Source organism: Carettochelys insculpta, chromosome 13 (genome assembly GCF_033958435.1).
Source record: "Carettochelys insculpta isolate YL-2023 chromosome 13, ASM3395843v1, whole genome shotgun sequence".
In the NCBI taxonomy this organism is placed as follows: Eukaryota; Metazoa; Chordata; order Testudines; family Carettochelyidae; genus Carettochelys; species Carettochelys insculpta.
In genome coordinates this window covers 30,841,750-30,861,496 of record NC_134149.1, presented here as the reverse complement: position 1 = coordinate 30,861,496, position 19,747 = coordinate 30,841,750, and the positions used below count along the sequence as shown (strand labels likewise).

At 41.0% G+C, this 19,747-nt stretch overlaps 1 protein-coding gene across 2 annotated transcripts in view; it reads left to right on the top strand.

The window, feature by feature from the left end:
• The window catches only part of CHM (CHM Rab escort protein), a 186,418-nt gene extending 167,279 nt beyond the window's left edge, over positions 1 to 19,139 (top strand). For both annotated transcript variants that reach the window (XM_075007568.1, XM_075007567.1), the window contains 3 exons: positions 3,773 to 3,871; positions 9,494 to 9,660; positions 16,704 to 19,139. In XM_075007568.1, coding sequence (XP_074863669.1) covers positions 3,773 to 3,871; positions 9,494 to 9,660; positions 16,704 to 16,916 — 479 coding nt within the window. In that variant the 3' untranslated portion in view covers positions 16,917 to 19,139. The remainder of the gene's footprint in view (positions 1 to 3,772; positions 3,872 to 9,493; positions 9,661 to 16,703) is intronic.
• Positions 19,140 to 19,747: the final 608 nt, after the last annotated feature.

Sequence of the window (19,747 nt, the reverse complement as noted above, 5' to 3'; positions counted from 1 at the left end):
GGAGCAGTTTGGGACAGCGAGAGGTTGAGCCTGGGGAGAGAGGGGGGCTGTTTGGCGCTGCAGGGGTAGGGGTTAAGCCTCCTGGGGGTGGGGGGCAGTTTGGGACTGCAGGGGTGGGTTAAGCCACCTGGTAATGGGAAGGGGGGCAGTTTGGAGCTGCAGGGGGTGTTAAGTCTGGGGGCAGGCAGGGTATTTTGGGGCTGCGAGGGGGTTAAGCCTGGGGGGTGTTTGGGACTTCAGGGAGTTCTGGCACCTTGTTTTCTAGAAAAGAAAAAGCACTGTCTTGCTGCTGACAAACTGTTGGGGTCAGAGCTCCTCTTGACATCTTAAAAACCTCTTGGGAGGTAGTATCCCCTGATAGAGCCTCAAAAGATAATGCAGAAACTCTAAAGCTGGGATTTTGTGTGAGATAGCTCAGATATCAAACCTCAGAATGAACGTGAATGGACTTATAAATTTAAAACAGGCTTTTGATAGCATTTGGTACAAGGCTTATGGCAAGTGAAAATGTATGGCATTCCCCCCCCCCCAAAAAAAAATGGATAAAGCTAATAAAAATCGGCTTTATAGAACAAAAATTGACAGCAAGTTAAGGGCAACGAGAATAGAAAAGTTAAGGTAATGGTTTTGGATGATTATAGGAGAGGCACAGGGAAGTACACTGTCACCAAATTTGTTTGGCTTGGCATGAAATGTAATAATAGTTGTGGCACGAGAGGAAACAAGAAGAGTCATGGCAGGACTGCACAACCTTAGATTCACAGGTGATTTGGACATCACACCGGTGACCAAGGAGGATTTAAAGAGAATAACTGACAAGGTAGATTGGAAAAGCAGAAAAATTGGATTGAAGATCAGCACAAAGAAGAAAAAAATTGTTGCAATGGAAAGAAGAGAGAGAGGCAAAACCAAACGGAGGCAAAGAATTAGAATGAGTAGAAAAATCCATCCATGTTGGAGAACTATTATCAAAGAATGAGAATTGTGAAGATGACATGAAAAGGAGAACAAGCTGTGTTGCTGCATTCAGAGAAGTCTGCAAGATTTGGAAGGCTTAGACATTTCATAAAAAACAAAAGTAAGCATAGATGAGAGAGCTTTATTCATAGTACTTTTTTTTAGTTTGAAATGCTGGAGTTATCAAAACTTCAGAAAATAAGAAGTAAAGTGGTAAGAAAAAGTTTAGGGCAAGAACTAACACTGTCATAGAAAATTAAAGAGAGACCTCTGTGATGGTTTGGCAACATGTCAAGAAAGGATCTGGAAAGCATATCATGTATAAAAACACATTGCAAGGAGCTAAAAAGAGGAATACTGCGGATGTGTTGGATAGACACAGTAAATAACAATGAACAAAAAGATCTAAAACTGAACAAAACTCATACAAGATAGGAAGTGGTGAAAAGACTTTATTCAGCACAGTTGTTGCTATTCAGCTGACAACTGGGAATGAAAGAAGACGGAGGATATCTCTAATTTTAAAGAAGAAGCAAAGAGGATGGTGATCTCAAAGACAATAAGATCTTCACTGCAACAAAACTTGGATAGTCACCTCAGCTCTGAGAGTATTGGCTGCGAGGTATTTTGCATGGCTGTTCTCAGTTGGAGGGCCAATAGGAGCACAAGATCAAATAAAAGCCCAGATAAAATGTATTTTAAAATAAATATTCCCTCCCAGCATCTGTGGGCTAATCTGTACTTATGCGAAGATCCGCACACTGCAGTCCATCTTCCGGAGTTTGATTTTGCCACGTCTGTTAAGGATGTGGCAAAATAGGCCTTTCTGGGCTTGGCTGTCGATTTCTGCACTCCACGCTAACATGGGGAGGAAGGGATGTCGATGCAAGACTTCTGAGCCCCTGACTACTGCACAAGGGAAGAAAGTAGATTCTGATATGTCAATGCTAGCTACATTAGCAGCTTAGCTAGAATTGCATATCTGAAATTGACTTTCTTCCCTAATGTACCTCTACCATTTAAGAAGTGTTGTTTCATCTGACTTCGTATTTCAATCCTGGAGGGACTGCAGCTCCATTGGTAACATTTAGACTTGATATTAACATCTGATGACATTCTTCCCAAGTATTCTGTTGCTAACCTTTCTGGAAAGCATAGGGACATTGAAGCCATGGACAAGGGGACATAGTTCTTGTTTAAATGTTGGCTAGCAAGTGTTGTTTAAAAAAAAAAAAAAAAGAAAAAGAGGTAATATAATAGTTTAGGCAGGACCTTTTTAAGATACCTAAATACAACAGGTTCAGAGCTGAACTCTTCTGAAAATCTGGTTCAGAATTAGAGTTGTGACTGTATTCCTGCTGCCAACAATTATTCTAAAAGTTGAATACTCAGAAAGAGATGTATTTGCAGTAAGTTTCAGTAATCTTCTGGTGCATGGTCTGATCCCATCCTTCACTTTTACAAGCTGGTGTAATGTACTTGCTGTATCTGGGGAGACACCACGCTGACATTGTTTCCAAGTATAGGCATCACTTTTTCATGTTGCTTTTTTAAAATGTGGTCATATCCTGATATCGGAAGCCATTTCTGTAATTGTAAAATCTCCTCTTTATAATTATCCCATGGATCTCACAAGATACTCTGCTCTCCCAGCATACGCAGCAAACTTGAACATGAACACAAGATCTGTGAATCTAGACGTCAGATGAGAGGAGGAATTTGGCCCTAAATTGATATTGGATTCTTAGGAATGAGTAGTGTTCCATATACTGGCTAATAGCTAATAACTGAGTTGTTAGTTAAGACTCCAAATTCCTAACAATTTTTTTTTTCTTTTTAAGAGGATATTTTAGAGGTGTTGCAACTTCTGGTAGCTTTCTAGCTTTCTGTTCAGACTGATTTATTTGTTGGGTCTTTTGAGCTCTTCCCTCCAAATTCTCTGCAAGTTGCTACAGATAATTGGTTAAGAAAGTTCTAGATATTAAAATATTATGTCAGAATAGTATTGACACAATTGTTTGCAATATCCACTCATGCTGGTAAGACTGATATTTAAGAGGCAAGCTAAATGTATTAGAGGCAATGCTGTGCTAATTGTTGTAGTAACACCTTTTTGTTTAACATTGTGACTAAACTGCACATAACACCTTCATAGTGAACCAATGTCTCAGTACTGCTTTGTTAAGAAAGGGATCTGATGTTTTATTTTGGCGTTGAATAGAAAAGTCACTTCAGCCTTTAGGACAGGTTTCTTGAAAACACATTCATTTTCTGAATGCCTTTTGAAATTTTGCAGGTACTAAATTCACTGGCTATTTTGTTAGGATTAGGAATGAAGGTAGTTGAAAATTAGAGGCCGTCATGTACAAATATGGATGGGTCTGAATGAAGAACTTGGGAATATTCATAGGGATCTAGAAAAAGGAAATATTCTGTTGTGAATCTGTTTTAAGGTAGATTTTGATATCATGTTTAAGTTTAAGCAGACACCAAGTTTTTAATTGACTTTCTCTCTAAGAATCTAATTATTCGCACTGTTAAGGGTCAGATATAGATAGTGGAGTTATTGGCTCCAGTAATGTTTAGAAAAGATAGCCTGCTCCCCAAAAGTTTCATTTTATATTTGGAGATCTTACTCAGAAGCTCTTCCTAAACTGAACTTGTGTGCTCAAAAATGCACCTCTTACCTTAGCTAAAAGAAGTGACTACTGGAAGTCTGGGCCCGAGTTCTTTTTTTTTTTTTTGAAGTTGTAATCAATATTTGTGTAAGGGTCGTGTAATAATCATAATCCGTCTGTCTCTCCCTTTCCAACAGACTTGGTTCATTTTACCTGCTCATCAAATAAAACTGCTAAAGAGGATTTAGAGCCTATTGTACAGAAGCTGTTCTCCCTAAATGCTGAAACTGAGAGAGGTAAGTAAAATAAATGAAAATTATTATGAAAAAAATTTACATATGGTTTCTTTTGAATTATAATACTTCTACTGAACATCTGAATACACCATCAAGAGGATAACATACAGTGGTGTCCACTTGTTTGGCTGTTTGTTCTAAAATTTTTATATATAGATATATATATATAAAGATGAGACAACTTAATTCAATAAATGTCGTTATCTCTTACCTTGACTATGATGTACTGGTCCTGGGTAGAGCTTCGGACATTGTGTGGGTCCAGCAGTTCTGAATGAGCAGAACAACACTTTGGATATAAATGCAGAATTGAAGAAAGCACATGGTTCCCGAAAGTGTCTTCCCAATGTTTACATTTATAACATGTTGCCTTGCATGGGGAAAAAAATGTTTAAAAGAACCCACAAAAGTACACATTTAGATACCAGTGCTGAACCATCAGTGCAATTACCAATACATTACTTGTATACCATTTTTCCTTTATCCTTCCTTATTTCTTATAATGATATCCATCATTTTGCTGTTGGCACTGCCAAGGTAAAATAAAGTTCCAATACGCTGGTGATTTACTTTTCCATTTTGATTCCTTGGAGCAGTCAGGACTGTGTCACTTTTTTTTCTCCCCCTTCTCCATCCAGTGTTCTTTTCCTTTCTTTTATTACTTCTATTACATTGCTGCTTATCTTCTTTTCTTTTTCCTCTACTTCTCTTGTTTGCTGTTTGTAACTGTAGTTACCTGAACTTTACACTGAAGTGAACTGTACACTTTTTCCTGAAGGTGGTGAGATTTCTAGTCACAGAGCTTTGATCCTATATCTGAGAGAGCCCTGTCAGATGTTTTCATGAGCAATGACCTTGACTTGGGCAACTTCCTAGTGCTGGGAGAATGTAGGTGTTGAAGTACTGGTGAATTTTGGTTGCTGAGCTATTTTAAGCAAGTTCAATTAAGGTCCTCAAAATCAATACCAGAATTTTGACTTCAACCTGGTATTCTGCGTGAAGGCAGTGTAGAGTGGAGCAGCAGGGTAACAATCACGGTGGTTGCTGCATTCTGAACAAATCAAACTGTTTTAATGTTGGAATACTCATACTCAGCTATGGTGAGTTGCCTTCTCATTGCAAAACATTGGAATTTTTTTTAGTCAGCTGTGTTATTGCTTTGTCACCAAACACAAACTAGCATAGATCATTCTACTAATTGATGCTTATAATATGCTAAATGTGCACTGTGTCACTTTGCTTTCTTAACTTTCTGGAGTAGTTAGTTTTCCCACAGGGAACTATGACCTTTTCTTTGTTTTCTATTCCATCACTTGTATCTGCATACTGCAGTTAAGCAAGCTACCAGCTCCGTAATTTTTGTCTTTCAGTGCATGTACTCCACTCTTGTCCTTTGCTCCTCAGAAGATAATCATAACCACTAAGGCATGCATGGATTGGCATGATCACAAGGTGTGATTCAGTTTGTGCAGCACATACTTTCAAAACATTTTTTCTTCTTTTTCAGTTTACAGTGCAGGCAAATCTTATTTTTACAAAAGAACACCAAAAGTTGAAAAATGGGGTTTTTGTAAAACTTGAGGAAAATGCTGTTACTTATTGGACTTCGGAAGACAGGTTTTGGACAAAAAACAGCAGGATGTGAATACAGATGTATAAAAGAGGAAATTACTTGTCTGTCTTATTTCCTTTATTAAGATATTTGATTACCAAAGTGGTCATTCAAATAAAGCCCAAAAAGCTGCATGCTAGAGATTTAAGTTTAAACATATAATCTGCAGGTTGAATTTTAAAAAGCTGTGTTGTATGCCTATTACACTATCAAATAGTAAATAAATAATTAACATGCAGTTCAGTATCTTCTGTCCCCTTTAGGCATTTCTTTTTTTACATTAATCTTAATGTTTAAAGTGATCCCAATTTAAAATGATGTATTGTTTAGAACATGACTGAAATTCTATCAGAACTCAGCTCAGAAGGGGTTCTCAGGTGCACTGAGGCACTGAAGAGCTAGTTTTCACTGGCACACAGGCCTTTTTATCATCAGGATGAGGTAGTGGTCGTATTTTAATTAAAGTGTCAGAACAAATACTGTTGGAGTTATTGAAAATGAATCACTAGATAAAGTGAGCACTGGGCCATGGCAGGTCAAAGAGGGAAAGTCACCTGGAGAAGAGGACTCCATTCATTTTCCTGCCTAAATGAGAAAGAAGTAACTTTTATGACTAGTTTGAACTTTTTGATACATTAAAGTTCATCTTGTCTGTATTAAGGCTCATGCTTTCATAGACTGGTGGATTGAATTTGCTTTCAGTTTGTTCAGTAGGGCTAACACCAGTTGTTTTAAATAAATTGTTTGATAGTCAGAAGTACATGCTGAAGAGAGAATACAGATTTATCCTTAGGGTACTTGCTTATATTTTTCTGAATGTCAGCATTATCTGCTATGACAATTCTTAGAAAAGGAATAAATCTAATGATTATTTTACAAGGTGTAAAGTTTTATGCAGGGTGTTAATGCTGGCAGCATCTATTATAGAGGATGTAAGATTCTGAAAAGGGGCAGAATGAATTTCCCTAAACAGAATAGCTTCTAAAATTTTCTGTATCAGCATTGTACATTTTGCTGTTGCGTTGCTGTGCTATTAAAATCAGCAACTCTAGTCTTCTAAGGTTGCTGGTTTTATACACGTTGACACATCATACACAGAGCAATAGGAAGAAGATACAAATCGTAAACAAGGAAAAATTTATGCTAGTTTCTCATGCATTAAATATCATGTACACTCTTTGATAAGCAAAGAAATGGAAATCAAAAGTGAATTTCTAGTTAACAACAAAACCAAAAAACGAGCAAACAAAAAACAAAACCAAAAATAGATTGACTAAACTATCTGAATTGGAGTAATTTATTGTTCTACTCTGTTATCCATGGTGGTTTGCAGTTTAATTTTCTGGTTTTGTTGCCAGTTCTTTTATAAGCACTCCTGCTTGCACTGGGAGTTAGGCACATTATTTCTGTAGGTCCCTTTTAAAAATCTCATCATTCGTAGTTTATCTTCTGAAGGAAGCTGTATAACTGCAAACTCCTGAATGGGAAATAACAAATTAAAATGCATGTTGTGAAGCAACATGTGAGATGGGTCCTGTTGTTTGATAGCACCAGGTTGACTTGTTAGATGAAGGACTTGTATTAAGGGCCAAATTCTGTGTTCTCATTCCCCTGGGCAGTGGAGACAAGCGGGGTGAGGTGAAAAGGCACTTGAGAGCCAGATTCAAGCTTGTTACAAGCATGTATGTTTCCAGTGTCCATTGCTGGAAGAAACTCAGTAATGATTTCTCTTTATCAGTTGATCAAAAAATAGGTCTAAATGGAAAAGCATTTGCATTTATTTGGCATTTGGTTGCTGTCAAAACAAATATAACTTCCATACATTGTGAAAAGATCACAAAGGGAAGTGAAACAGCAAAACTAAGATGTGTGTAGTCACAGACAGGTGTTAGTCTGTATCTTCCACAAAACAGGTGTATTGTGAGGTGTGTGTTATGTAGCACAAAATAAGGGGATGGATAGATTGTTATACCACACCAATCTTGTAATGTATAGTGTAATATCAATGTAAATTTTGGGCTTTAGGCATAGGGGTATATACGTCCATAACCACACTTTTATTCTCCTCAGAGAAGTCCTTTCTAAGCAAGGCATGGAAAAATATTTAATGTGATTTGTTCTTGAAATTAAAAATGGAGTACTGAAGGCAACATGGTTATTGAAAAGAGTTGGGAAGTGTATTGGACTTTGTAAATAGTAACTCCAGATGTAGTGGTTAATTTAGGACACACTGTAAAAGGCTCCTGCTGGAGTCAGTCAGGAGCAATAAAAGGCATATTGGATTCAAAATAACTTTTTTTTTTTACTTTCAGGAAGACTGACAACTTCATTCAAACATTAAAAGTTGTAATAATTCATCAAGATGTAAAATGTTCAGTGACTAATGAGGACATTCCTTTCTGTAAACCTTACAATAATAGTAACAGAGGAAGCTATGCTAGTCTGTACACTATCAAAACAAAAAGCAGTCAAGTAGCACTTTAAAGACCAGCAAAATAGTTTACAGTAATAGGAATGTATTACAACCACTACCAGTATGCTTTAGTGCCCTTTTTGTGTGTGTGTGTGTGTGTGTGTGTGTGTGTGTGTGTGTGTAATTTATTCTTCTTGGTAGTCCATTGCGTCCGACAATGATGTCTTGAGCTTGCACAGGCTTATCAGTTGTGGACTTGCATGTGGCTGAGGAGTCCAAGCCTTGAACAGCATGGGCGTTCACAGTAGGGCCAAGGGAATTGTCCTGGCTCTGTTGGAGCGACAGCTGCTCTTGCTTTTCTCCTTTCATGAGCATCAATCAGGCGTGCGCATCGCTGCTCTTCAGAGTTGTCATATGCGTGTCATACAAGAGCATGCCAGCTTGTTTGGTCTTCTGCATGCTGCTCTAGCTGCTTTGGTTTTAATCCATCATGCACAATGTTGGCCTTCATGCAGTCTTTGTACCTCTTTATATCTCTTGTGAGGCCTACCTTTGATTCCTTTTGCCCTGGGAGAGTTCCCTTTAGAGGAGTTGCTTAGGGATTCTTGACTCCTCCATTCGTATGACATGCCCTGTCCAGTGAAGCTGGGCTTTCAGAATCATGGCTTCAGTGCTTGTGATTCCTGCTCTGTCAAGGACTTCCAGGTTCATAACTGTTCTGCTATCGAATGTTCAGTATTGACCTCAGCCTGTGTGTGTAGAACTGCTCCAGTAGTTTCACATGTTTTCTGTACAAGGTCCAGGTTTCACATCCATGCAGGAGCTTGGTCAGGGCTACAGCCTTGTACACTTTCAGTATAGTGGACTGCCAGATATTGTGCTGATTCAACACTCGTGCTTCCAGACATAGTAGTGCCTGGTTCGCCTGGCAGATCCTGGCATTGATTTCTTGTCAAGGGAGCCACTCCATGGATTGTCTTTGTTTTCTGGCCTGCCTTTCCAAAAGAAGATGTAACCTCCTTTCATTTCGCAGATGGATCCTTCCTCTGCCAGTCTGGTCTCACTCACAGTGGCTGTGTCAATGCTATAGCTGCCAGTTCTCTTGCTATGAGGGCCATTCTCTCAGGCCTCGTAGCATTCTCCCTGTCCAAGAGGGTGCGAATGATCCATGCTCCAAATATCATCTTCCTTTTCACTGTGTTTCAACTGCTGTGAGGGTAAAACTGCCAACTGCGGCATGCTGGCCAGTTTGGTTGGGACAATCAATTTTTGTTTGTTTTTATATATAATAGTGCCAAGTATATACATTATACTTGTTTTGTACATCAGTCAAATGCCAAATAAATGCAAATTATACTGCTTTTCCATTTGGACCTATTTTTTGACCAACGGGTAAAGACAAATCACTACTGAGTTTCTTCCAGTGTTTTACACTGGAAACATACATACTTGTAACAAGCTTGAATTGTATATACATACTCTGACATTAATTTCATGCTTTATGACTGATTTGACTGTTTTATTCTGAATTATAACAGTCTTTTGCTACTGGTCACAGTCTCTTGCTGGTCACTGAAAACATTTCCTTACCATTTAGAGTCCGAAAAGGAAGAACTGGAAAAGCCGAGAGTGCTATGGGCACTGTACTTCAACATGAGAGATTCTTCGGGTATTGACAGGAATTCATATGACAGTTTACCTTCAAATGTCTATGTCTGTTCTGGGCCTGATTGTGCACTAGGAAGTGATTATGCTGTCAAACAGGTAAGGGAGCTCACAGTTTTCCCCTTTGTATTTAAAAAGAACTTTCAGCTTAAATGCCTCTCAGATACCTTTTTCTGGCCAGAGAGGGGCAACCACTCCACTACAGAGGAATTAAAATGCTGTTTGCAGTTCACTCTAAATACAAGAGAAGCTGTGATTTTAAATCAAGGACAGAATTTGGCTTACAAATTTATTTGTTCAACGACATAAATTTTATAGATGAACTATAGTGCTGTAGGTCACTCTGCTGGCTGAATCCAAGGTTTCATGTTTAGTGTAACATACGTGCACTGTATTTAAAATGCATAAGATATTATTCATTTCAAGTTAATAGTGGCATGCACTGAAGACCCTATCGGTATTTATGGCACCGCATGCCTTTTCCCATTATCTGATAATGTTTGGAAGTATTTGAGATTTATGACATTATTGGTCATTTTGTATTTTATCCTGGTAGTTCAAAAGAATTCTGTATACATGTTATTTAATACAGAAGGGGGTGTATAGCTTCTGTGCATCCTGTGCAATTTATTAAAGGTAGATGTCCAGAATATAGAAAAACACTATATAGTACATAGTCATTTTAACTATTTAAAGAGAGTTTGAGTTTTTAAACAATACAGACTGAACCTCTCTAATCTGGAACTCTCTTGTCCAGCAGACTCTGTAGTCGGCATGATTATAGTTAGCTGGATGATCACTTATAATGGGTGTGGCTGAGTTTCTCCATGGTCCCATAAAGTTTGTTTACAGCCACCAGCCTTGGCTCTCAGTGTTCAGTGCTGTTATTTAGCTGTAATTTCCCCCTAAGGCTGTGTCTACACTAGCAATTTCTTTATAGTTTTCAAAAGACAGAGCTCTTTCGGAACATCCAGCGTAGTGTCTACACACAAAAAGCATCCTTTCAGAATTAAATAGAAGAAAGAACACGGCAGTCCTTTTGAAAGCGTTCTTCCCCTTCCATTGCAGGAAGAGCGCCTTCTTTCGGAAAACATTTTAGAAAGAAAACATGAGTAGGTGCTCCATGGGCACTCTTTCAAAAGAGTATTCCTCCATGGTGTCAGCCAGCTGGTGCACAGAGATGCCCTGGCCAGTGCAAGCAGAGCTGTATGCTCCCTGTGTCTGGCTGCATTTAAAGCTGCAGGGACCAAGGAAGCCCATGGCAGGAAGCTGAGAGCGTGCTAGTAGCATGCCCTCCCACTAATTCTCCAGCCAGCTGAGCCACACCAACGTCCCTCTAGCCAGGAGCCCTGCACACCCTCCCCCGCCGGGGTCCTCTACCAAGCCAGCAGAGGGCTTGCCGGAGCCTGCACAGGGCACAAAAAAGTGGGCCCCATCATGGTCAGAACTGCGAGACCTCCTTGGGCTCTGAGGGGACAAAGAGGTCCTGCTGCAGACCACTCTCTGGTGCTGGAATGCTGCGGCATTTGCCCAGCTGTCCACCAGCCTGACCGTCTGGAGGCACAATCCCCACCCTTTTTCCCTCCCACAACCCGAACCAAGTCTGTTCAAAGGTAGAAGAACTACCTAGGGGCCAAGGATGCGGCCAGCCACTTGGGGACAGTGCCCTCCAGCTGCTCCCAATATGAGGAACATGACTGCCTCCTAGGGGCCAAAGAAACAGCCCCTCAGACATGGTGCTGGAAACCAAGGGGCTTGAGCCAGAGCTGGAAGACTTGCCAGGACCCTCGGGCTGGACCATCTCCCAGGAGCAAGAGCCGGAGGCAACATCTGAAGACAGTGTGTCCACAGATAGAATGCTCATGTTCACCCTCCCATCCAGGTCATTGAGCCTGGCACCCTCCACAAGGGCTTCCCTTGAGTTCCTTGAGGGACCCTCAGGTAGGTTCTGGATATATGCACCCCTTAGGGAGAGGGTGTCCGCCTCTGCCAGAGCCAGCAGTGGGCTGGCCACATGGCCGCTGGCGCCAGTCCAGATGCACTCCAGATGGCCATGTCTCCCGGGCCAAGGAGATAGCTATGTGCAGCGCTCAGCACCCACTCCCATGGACGACACCACCAACCACACGCCTAGAGGAGTGGAGTGGGGGCTGGACCATACCTGGTGCACACCCCACCCATGCGGGGACCCCACAGTGCCTGGGAACCCCCAGGATCTCCAAGCCAGTGGGCAGATAGGTTCCACAGGAGGTTGGGGGCAGGGGCATAGCCCTCGGGACTAGGCCTCAGGATTGATGGCTTGTCCTTTTCTCCTTCTATCCCTACATCTGGCGCCCGGGCAGGCCACCACCGCCCACATGGCCACCTGGCAGAAGCAGAACATGATTCTGCAGGAGTGGCTGGCACTGGAGTGGGTCGACATGGCCTGGAAGTGGGAGGCATGGGGAAAGGTGGTGGTGGCCCTCCAAACCCTCACCTGGGCCATGACTGGCCAGCCTCCTGCCACCCCCTGCAGCTCCTCCTGTAGCCCCTGCCGTTGCTGCCCTGCTCCTGCCCAACCTCCCTGCAATCGCCATGCTGGAGCTCAGCCACTGGTTCATGACCAGGGCAGGCCAGGCCAAGCCAGGCATGTCTAGTCCCCAGCTCTGAGCCTGAGGCCACTGCACCCCTCCCACACCTCTACGACTCCATGGTCCCAGCCCCGATTGCGACTCCAGGGTGGTAGGGGTTCCTGCAGCTGGCACGGCTCATGGTCCCCCACCTCTGCAGAGGACTAAGGCCCTCCGCACCAGGACTCCCCTTCAAGTTGTAGTGCCCCCACTCCCGCCCCAGGACCCCACATTGTATATAGTTCCTCCCCATTCCCCACTCTCTATGGTTTCTTGTGCAGTTTGTCTTATTCACAGAGATTCTTTATTTTGTTGTAGAGTTTATTTTTCACCATCCCCGTGTCCCTTGTCAATGGTGGGGGAGTGGTGAGGGGTGGATGTGTGCTGGGTTGTGTGGTGGGGGAGCAGTGAGGGGTGGATGTGTGGGGGGTCTTGGTGGGGGGTCATTGGGGCCCCCAAGTGAGAGCCTCCCAGAGGGCCTCCGTAGCCCACACCCCGTCCTGGTGGACTTAGTGACATGGCTGCTTGTAGCCAGAGCTGGCATCGGCAGCCCACTCCTGCACAATGAGCTCGTGCTTGCTCTCCACAATATTGTGGAGAGCACAGCATGCCCCCACAATGGCAGGCACATTGTGGTGGCTGACCTCTGGGCAGGTTAGGAGGCTCCTAAATTGGCCCTTCAGGGACACCCAAATGCACACTCGGTGGAGTTGCAGGCCAGGTTCAGCCTGGCATTAAAAAGGTCCTGGCTCGGGTCCATGTGGCCAGCGTAGGGCTTCATGAGCCAAAGGTGCAGTGGGTATATGGTGTCAGCTACCATGCAGAGGAGCATAGTGATGTCCCTGACCAGGAGCACTTGCCAAGGGATGTAGGTTCCCTCCTACATCCTCCACCCAAGTTATGAGTTCTGGAAGACCCGGGCATCATGGGTGCTGCCTGCCTAGCCCACACACACATCCATGAAGCATCCTTTTGTGTCCACAATGGCCTGCGCTGTGGTCTGGGGCCCGGGTGGTGATTTAGGTCCCATCCAGCATGCCAAAACAGTTGAGGAACACCAGCACAGTGAATCCCACAACGGCAGTGTCAAGGTACCTGATGCCGAAGACCCTCCATAGAAGGACAGCCCTGACAACCTGCACGGAAGAGCGTTACATGCTCATGAGTACGTGGCACTCCAGGCCCCTGCTGTCCCTGGCCCATGACCCCCATATCTCCTTCCCCCTCCCTCCTGGCTCCACTCTACCCCTCCCCTGTTCCCTCCAGGTCCTCCCTCTCTTGCTCCCTCCCAGTCCCCTTGCACTCTGGTCCCAGAGGGTACCCCTTGCCTGGGGACCTCTCTTCCCCCCGTCCATGGTTCTGCAAGGATGGTCCTGACAGTCGCCTTGCTAACCCAAAACTGATGCCTCATAAACAGGTAGTTGTCTGGGGTGGCCAGCTTCCAGACTGCAATGGCAGCCTGCTTCCACAGGGGGAGGGGTGGTCATATGTGGGTATCCTTGTGCTGGAGGGCTGAGGCACAGCTCCAGAAACATCCTCTTGTTCATGCAGAAGTTCAGGAGCTAGTGATCATCTTCACAATCGCCCATCACGAGCTGGTCCCACCACTCTGAGCTGGTGGAATAGCTACACAGGTGCCATATCACCTGGGGGAGAGGGTGTGGACATTGCCCTGTGGAGGAGGACTGTGGCTGGGGGGGTGGGTTGCCTGCTGGAGGAGTTGGAGGACAGTGACAAGCACCGTGGCCACCAGATGGACCACAGTGTCTAGGAATTCCCTGTCATGGAGCTGCTGGTGATCCGTGGGGTCTCTGCTGGGAGTCCAGTCCCTGCATTTGGTCTGCTGTGCTGCGGACAGCTTGGCAGTCCTCAGGGTGTGCAGGGCAAGGGTGTTGGGGAAGAGGTTTTTAAGGGAGCGGCTGGCTGAAGCTCCTGCAAGGGCTTGGCAGCCATGCAACCCCATCCACGGGTTTTCTTGCACCATTCTTTCGAAAGAGTGGCTGTAGCTGTGTGGAGATGCTTTTTGTGTGTAGACACACTCTTTGGAAAGGCGATCTTCCAGAAGGTATTTTCCAGAAGTTTGCCTTTCGAAAGATCGCGGTAGTGTAGATGTAGCCTAAATGTCTTCTGAGAGCCCAGTAAATAGTGGAAATGTTGGTAATGTGCTAGACAATGTTGACTTCCTGTCATCTGGCAAATTCTCTGGTCCGGCACTAGTCACATCCCCAGCATGCTGGACAAGAGACGTTCAACCTGTATCTCTGTAAGCTCTGTACACAGTAGTGTATGGAATGTGAACATAGAAATTCACAGATAAGAATGCTACTAATTATAACCACTAAATATCAGAGAAACTATTTACTATATCAGTTCCTTCTCGTGCAAACCAAAGTGTTATAATGAAGAGCCTGTAAAATTCTTACACGTTATCCTGCATGATTTTAACTGAATAAGGTTAATTTTAAATTGGTAGACCTGAAACCGCTCTGTACTTTAAATTATTTAATTACAGTCAAAGTCATGCTGTCATAGAATCCTAGGACTGGAAGAGATCTCAGGAGGTCATAGAGTCCAGCCCTCAGTCCCTTGTCCTACATAGCATACTGAGAAGTGCAATTCATGTTTAACTTCATAATTATCTGACTTAGGTTTTCTGACTAATTTGGCTGTCAGACAAAGGCAGATACACTACAAAACTTGGTCTGGTTTAGTAGGTTTTCTTTAAACGTAACATGCCATTACGTTTTCTTCATCATAGTGATGTCCATCAGAGTAACTGCTGATAACATTTTTATGCTGTGGCTTACAATAGAAATCTTGGGGATTTTGTTGTTGTTGTTTTTTGTTTTAGTCTTTTCTTACCTTTTGGAATTTTTCTTTAAGATTTGATATAAAGGGTTTGGGCCTTTTTGCAATCAGAATAATCAATTTTGCTGACTTTTTTTCAATTTGAAAAAGTATAATTTATATTGTAAAATAGAATTTGAGTATTAGTTATGCTCCCTTTAGTTTTGATTTGTAATTAAAAGCATTTCTGAAAGAACAAAAATGAAAATTAGGGAAACCAGAATTTTATATTAATATCATATGAGTCCACCACTTAAATAGAAGTTTATTAATGGAATCATTCAGCATTGGAATCTCTGTTCAAATCTATTGCTGGTGAGCAGCGAGTGAAGTTCATCATCAGAAGGCTAATTGGTACATGTATACTTGTTAGCATTGGAACAGTTCCCAAGTGGACAGGCTTCCTCACCACAAAATCCATCTTTAATTGGCTAATCATAGACCCTCTTGTTGGCATTCTCAGTTTTGAGATGAGTAATTGGATAGGCACAGAAGCTAAGTTCATACTATTTGTAAACTTCTTTATAATTTTTTCATTTGGTGTTACGTAAACAATAATCCGCAAACAGTAAAACTCCTTAGATCTCGTTGTAAATGAGCATCATTAAATGGACTGTGTAAAAAGTGACCTGTCTCCTCATTACTTAATTTGGAGAACGCAATTTATTTTAAATAATAAATAATGACACTTTTGCATTGTTAGTGATTATGTGGGATTTTGCCCCTGCTCCCCCAGATCCTGAATCTGTTCAAAAAATCATGTTTTGCCAAAATTCCTGTTGTTTTTGCTGTTTCATGCTTACCCAACTGCAGTACATTTACTATTGTAATCCCTGAATTATAATAGTATCTGCTTTGATTCTTCCTATAGTAAACTTTTTTTTAAAATGTTGACAGTCACAGTGATTGATTAACATTGTCACGTCTAAGTATTCAACCGTAACAGTGTCAGGAATATATGGTTTAATAATCACTGTATTACTTTTTAAAAATAGGTTTGTTCTTATTTAAATTTAATATTATGTATGTAGATATCTTTTTCAGAGAGACGGTCTGTGTGTTTGCGTACACATGCATGCAAACACAAACTTGAGAGATAGATAACTGGTTTTGTAAAAATACAGCTTTCAAAAATACATTGTCCAACAAAATCAGTACACTTTACAGTAAAACAGTCATGAATATTGAGCTATGCATTTAATGAAGAAAAACAGCAGTTGTAAATATTGCATACAGCTAATACAGTTTTAGTGGGGTTTTAATTTAAAAAAGGAGATACATGTGGGGGGATAGATGATCTATGTTAAATGTTAAATTCTTAATAGCCTGTGAAGTTCTTACCCTTGTCAATAGGGAAGAGATTAGCTGTACCTTTGCTGCTTCTGTTGTTGGAGTGGAACCAGATGTGCCATCCTGATCGGAAAAGATTCATGCATTGCATAAATGAAAGCTGCGTTTGCAATACACTGCAGAATGCACTAACAGTTGCTGAGCAACTGAGTACTAAAGAATCTGACTTTTCTCACCATTGGCTTTCTTGTAATTTTGATCTGTTTTTAGTAGCACTGTCAAATGATCATTAGCTTGTTGCAGTGATGGAATTTTTAATCTTACGTATCAGTAAAATATTTCTTCCATGTATTAAACTTCAGCCTAAAATTAACTTTTTATGTTTTCCTTGAATAGGCTGAGACACTTTTTCAAGAAATGTTTCCTAACGAGGAATTCTGTCCACCGCCACCAAATCCAGAAGATATTATCTATGATGGAGATGGGACTCAGTCAGAGGATCCTGAGCTCAATAATTCATCCAATGCAAAAACACAGCTCTTGCCTGAGCAAACCAGCCATGGTGATGGAGATAGCTGCAAAGTTTCAGAAGAACATCATGAAGAATAGAAGTACTGAAACTGAACTTAATGACACTATCATTTCAGTGGAAGAGTTTGACTTAGTCTAGTGGAGGTAGAACAAACAGTTGTATTTATTATATATGGTGTCCTTACCTGGGTTGAGTAGAATCTTATTTTTAAGTAGCCTCCTTTGATTTCAGGGGGACTGCTTATGATGGAGTAATACTCATCTGGTCACAGGGAGGTTATCAGAGCTGGATCCTGAAGCAAAAAATAAAACATTTCATTTTCAAATCTGATTGTAATTTCTGTGAGAAGACTTGTTGTTTTTCCAATAATTCCTCTACCACATAGAGAGAGACTTCAAGACTATCAAGAGCAACAAAGCTTGTGAGTTACTTTAATATAATAGGGAAAGAGACAACCCATCCATTGATGTAAATTGTCACAGCTATATTGACTTCAGCTTACACCAGCTGAGGATCTGTCCCAACATCTTTGCTTCCTATAAATGGCTTATAATGAAGGAGTATTAAACAGTATTGGCTGTTCTAGGATGTTCAAGCAGATAAACTTCTATTTGCTGATACAAATATTTCATTTGAAAGCTGGCTTTGGAATAGCTAATATCACATTTACTTTGCTTATGAAAAATATTCTAAACCTGATTTTGAAATGGCATGATATGCTTATTATATTATGCACAGATAAACTGTATATAATAAATACATTGGCCTCAATTGAAACCATATACTTAAAAACATTTAATACAATCTCATTTTGATTAGTGTCAAGAATTTAGCTACATTTGCCAGTGGCTTTTACAGTCTAGTGCTTTCTTACATAATTAAGAACCACCAGAAATACAGCTTCTTTTCAGTCCCTATTAAATTTTGCTTAAATAAGATTAAGGCCCCAAACTTGCCCAAATGTAAAGGTTTGCAGGACTAGGCTCTGAAATTTAAATTATCAATAAAAACAGAAAAATTTGGCAGTAGTTTTGGATGAAAAATGTCATGCTGGTTGTAATTACAATTGTTGTCATTACAGATAATGGATCTAAAAGTAGTGTAATAGCTGTTTATTATGCCTTTTGTACTGATGAATCATAAAGCATATTTATTTCAGAGAATATGTAAATGTATTCATCACTTGGGTTATGTATAGAATTACGAAACCAGAAAAATCTTGAAAAGTTTAATTGTAATAGACTCTCACCTCTCTTTTAAATAATGTTCTGAAATTATATATTCTAGATGAAATAAATAAGTATATCTGAACATTTAATTTAAAAAAATAAACCCTGAAATTTGTGTGTTGGATATTTTGCTGTAAAAATCTGAAGATTCACCAAAGTCAAATATTTACAGTATAAATAGCCAGTATCTATAAATACACATGATTGAACAAATTTTGATTATAGTTAAAACTGTTATATAAGTTTAGATATTATTATACCACTATACAGCAAATTATAGTATTGTTTTAAATACATTACGTCAATACAAATAATTCCATTAAATAATTGACACTTGGTATTGACCAAAATTATTGACACAGCTAGGATTTTCTACAATTTTTCAGTAAACGTGCCTGCCTTGAATATGGCTTTGTGCCATAAAAGTCAATTTATTTATTTTTTTACAACATTGCTAACACAATGTAGAACATTATTTTTGTCTTGCATGATAATATGATATTCAAATTCAGGTTATTAAATGTGTTAGTGTTTACATTCTGTCACATTTGTTTTTACTAGAGAGGCATCATGCTGTGTAATTGTAAAGTCCTCAGAGAAAATGTATGTGAAATCCATTTTGATTGCTAAATAATAGTGATCCTTGGTATGGTTGCAATTAAACATCTAATTACAGAGGGTAACACATAGCCTGCCTGCCGTTTTCAACTACCATTCCTATACGTATATCAAAAAGCATGAATGTAAGTTAATTATACCTAATGTCTATATATCTGTAAAGGAACTAAGACAAGGACGTGGTTTCTATTTGCGTTGTAATAACAGGACTCATGTTTGAGTTTTCATGTTCTATGTTTATAAGGAAATTACATTTGTTGCTTGAAATTTAAAGGCTTGCTTTCACGTTTCTGTCTGTATTTTCTTTCAGTTCAAAAAAGCAGCTTACTGCTAGCTTCTAAAGTTTTGCTGTACTGTTGGTTAATGTTGATTTTTTTGTCACATTGCTATTTGAGATGTGATTAAAATTTAACTGCATCCTAAGAAATTTACTTAATAAAGGTATAAAACAAGGGCTGTACAACGTACAAGTCATAAGTTATGACTGTATGCTACAATGGTTGCCTAAAAAGTTTTTTCATTCCTTCTTCATAGAGGCTATGGTTATGCTAGGGAGTTTTGGCAAGAAAACCCTAGTTTTGTCGGTAAAACTCCAGAGTGTTTACACATCAAAAGAGTTCTGTTGACGGTGTCTCAGTAAAACCTGGCATATTCTCCAGGAGCATTATGCCTCAAAGTTTCAAGGCATGAAGCCTTTGTAGAGACTTACTATCAACAAAACAAGTGTGTAAAGGGCCTGGGATGGGGGTCTCTTGACAGTAAGGTCCTCCATGGCGGCAGCCAGCTCCAGCACTGGGGGAGCTAGGAGGTCCCCCCAGCAATTTGATCTCTATGGTCACTGCCTCTGCCTGCTCTTAAAGGGACAGGCACTCCTACAAATCTTGTAGCAGGAAGCAGGCTTGTGCATGCTGCACAGCCCCAGCCTACCTATAGCATGTGTTCCCAGCCACTCCCTGAGTCCTGGTAAGGTGAGTCAGGCCTTCCAGTACCTCCCTGGCCCCTCAGAGGATGTGTCCCCAGGCTCCCAAGAACCCTAGGGCTCCAAAAGGCAGGCCCCAGCC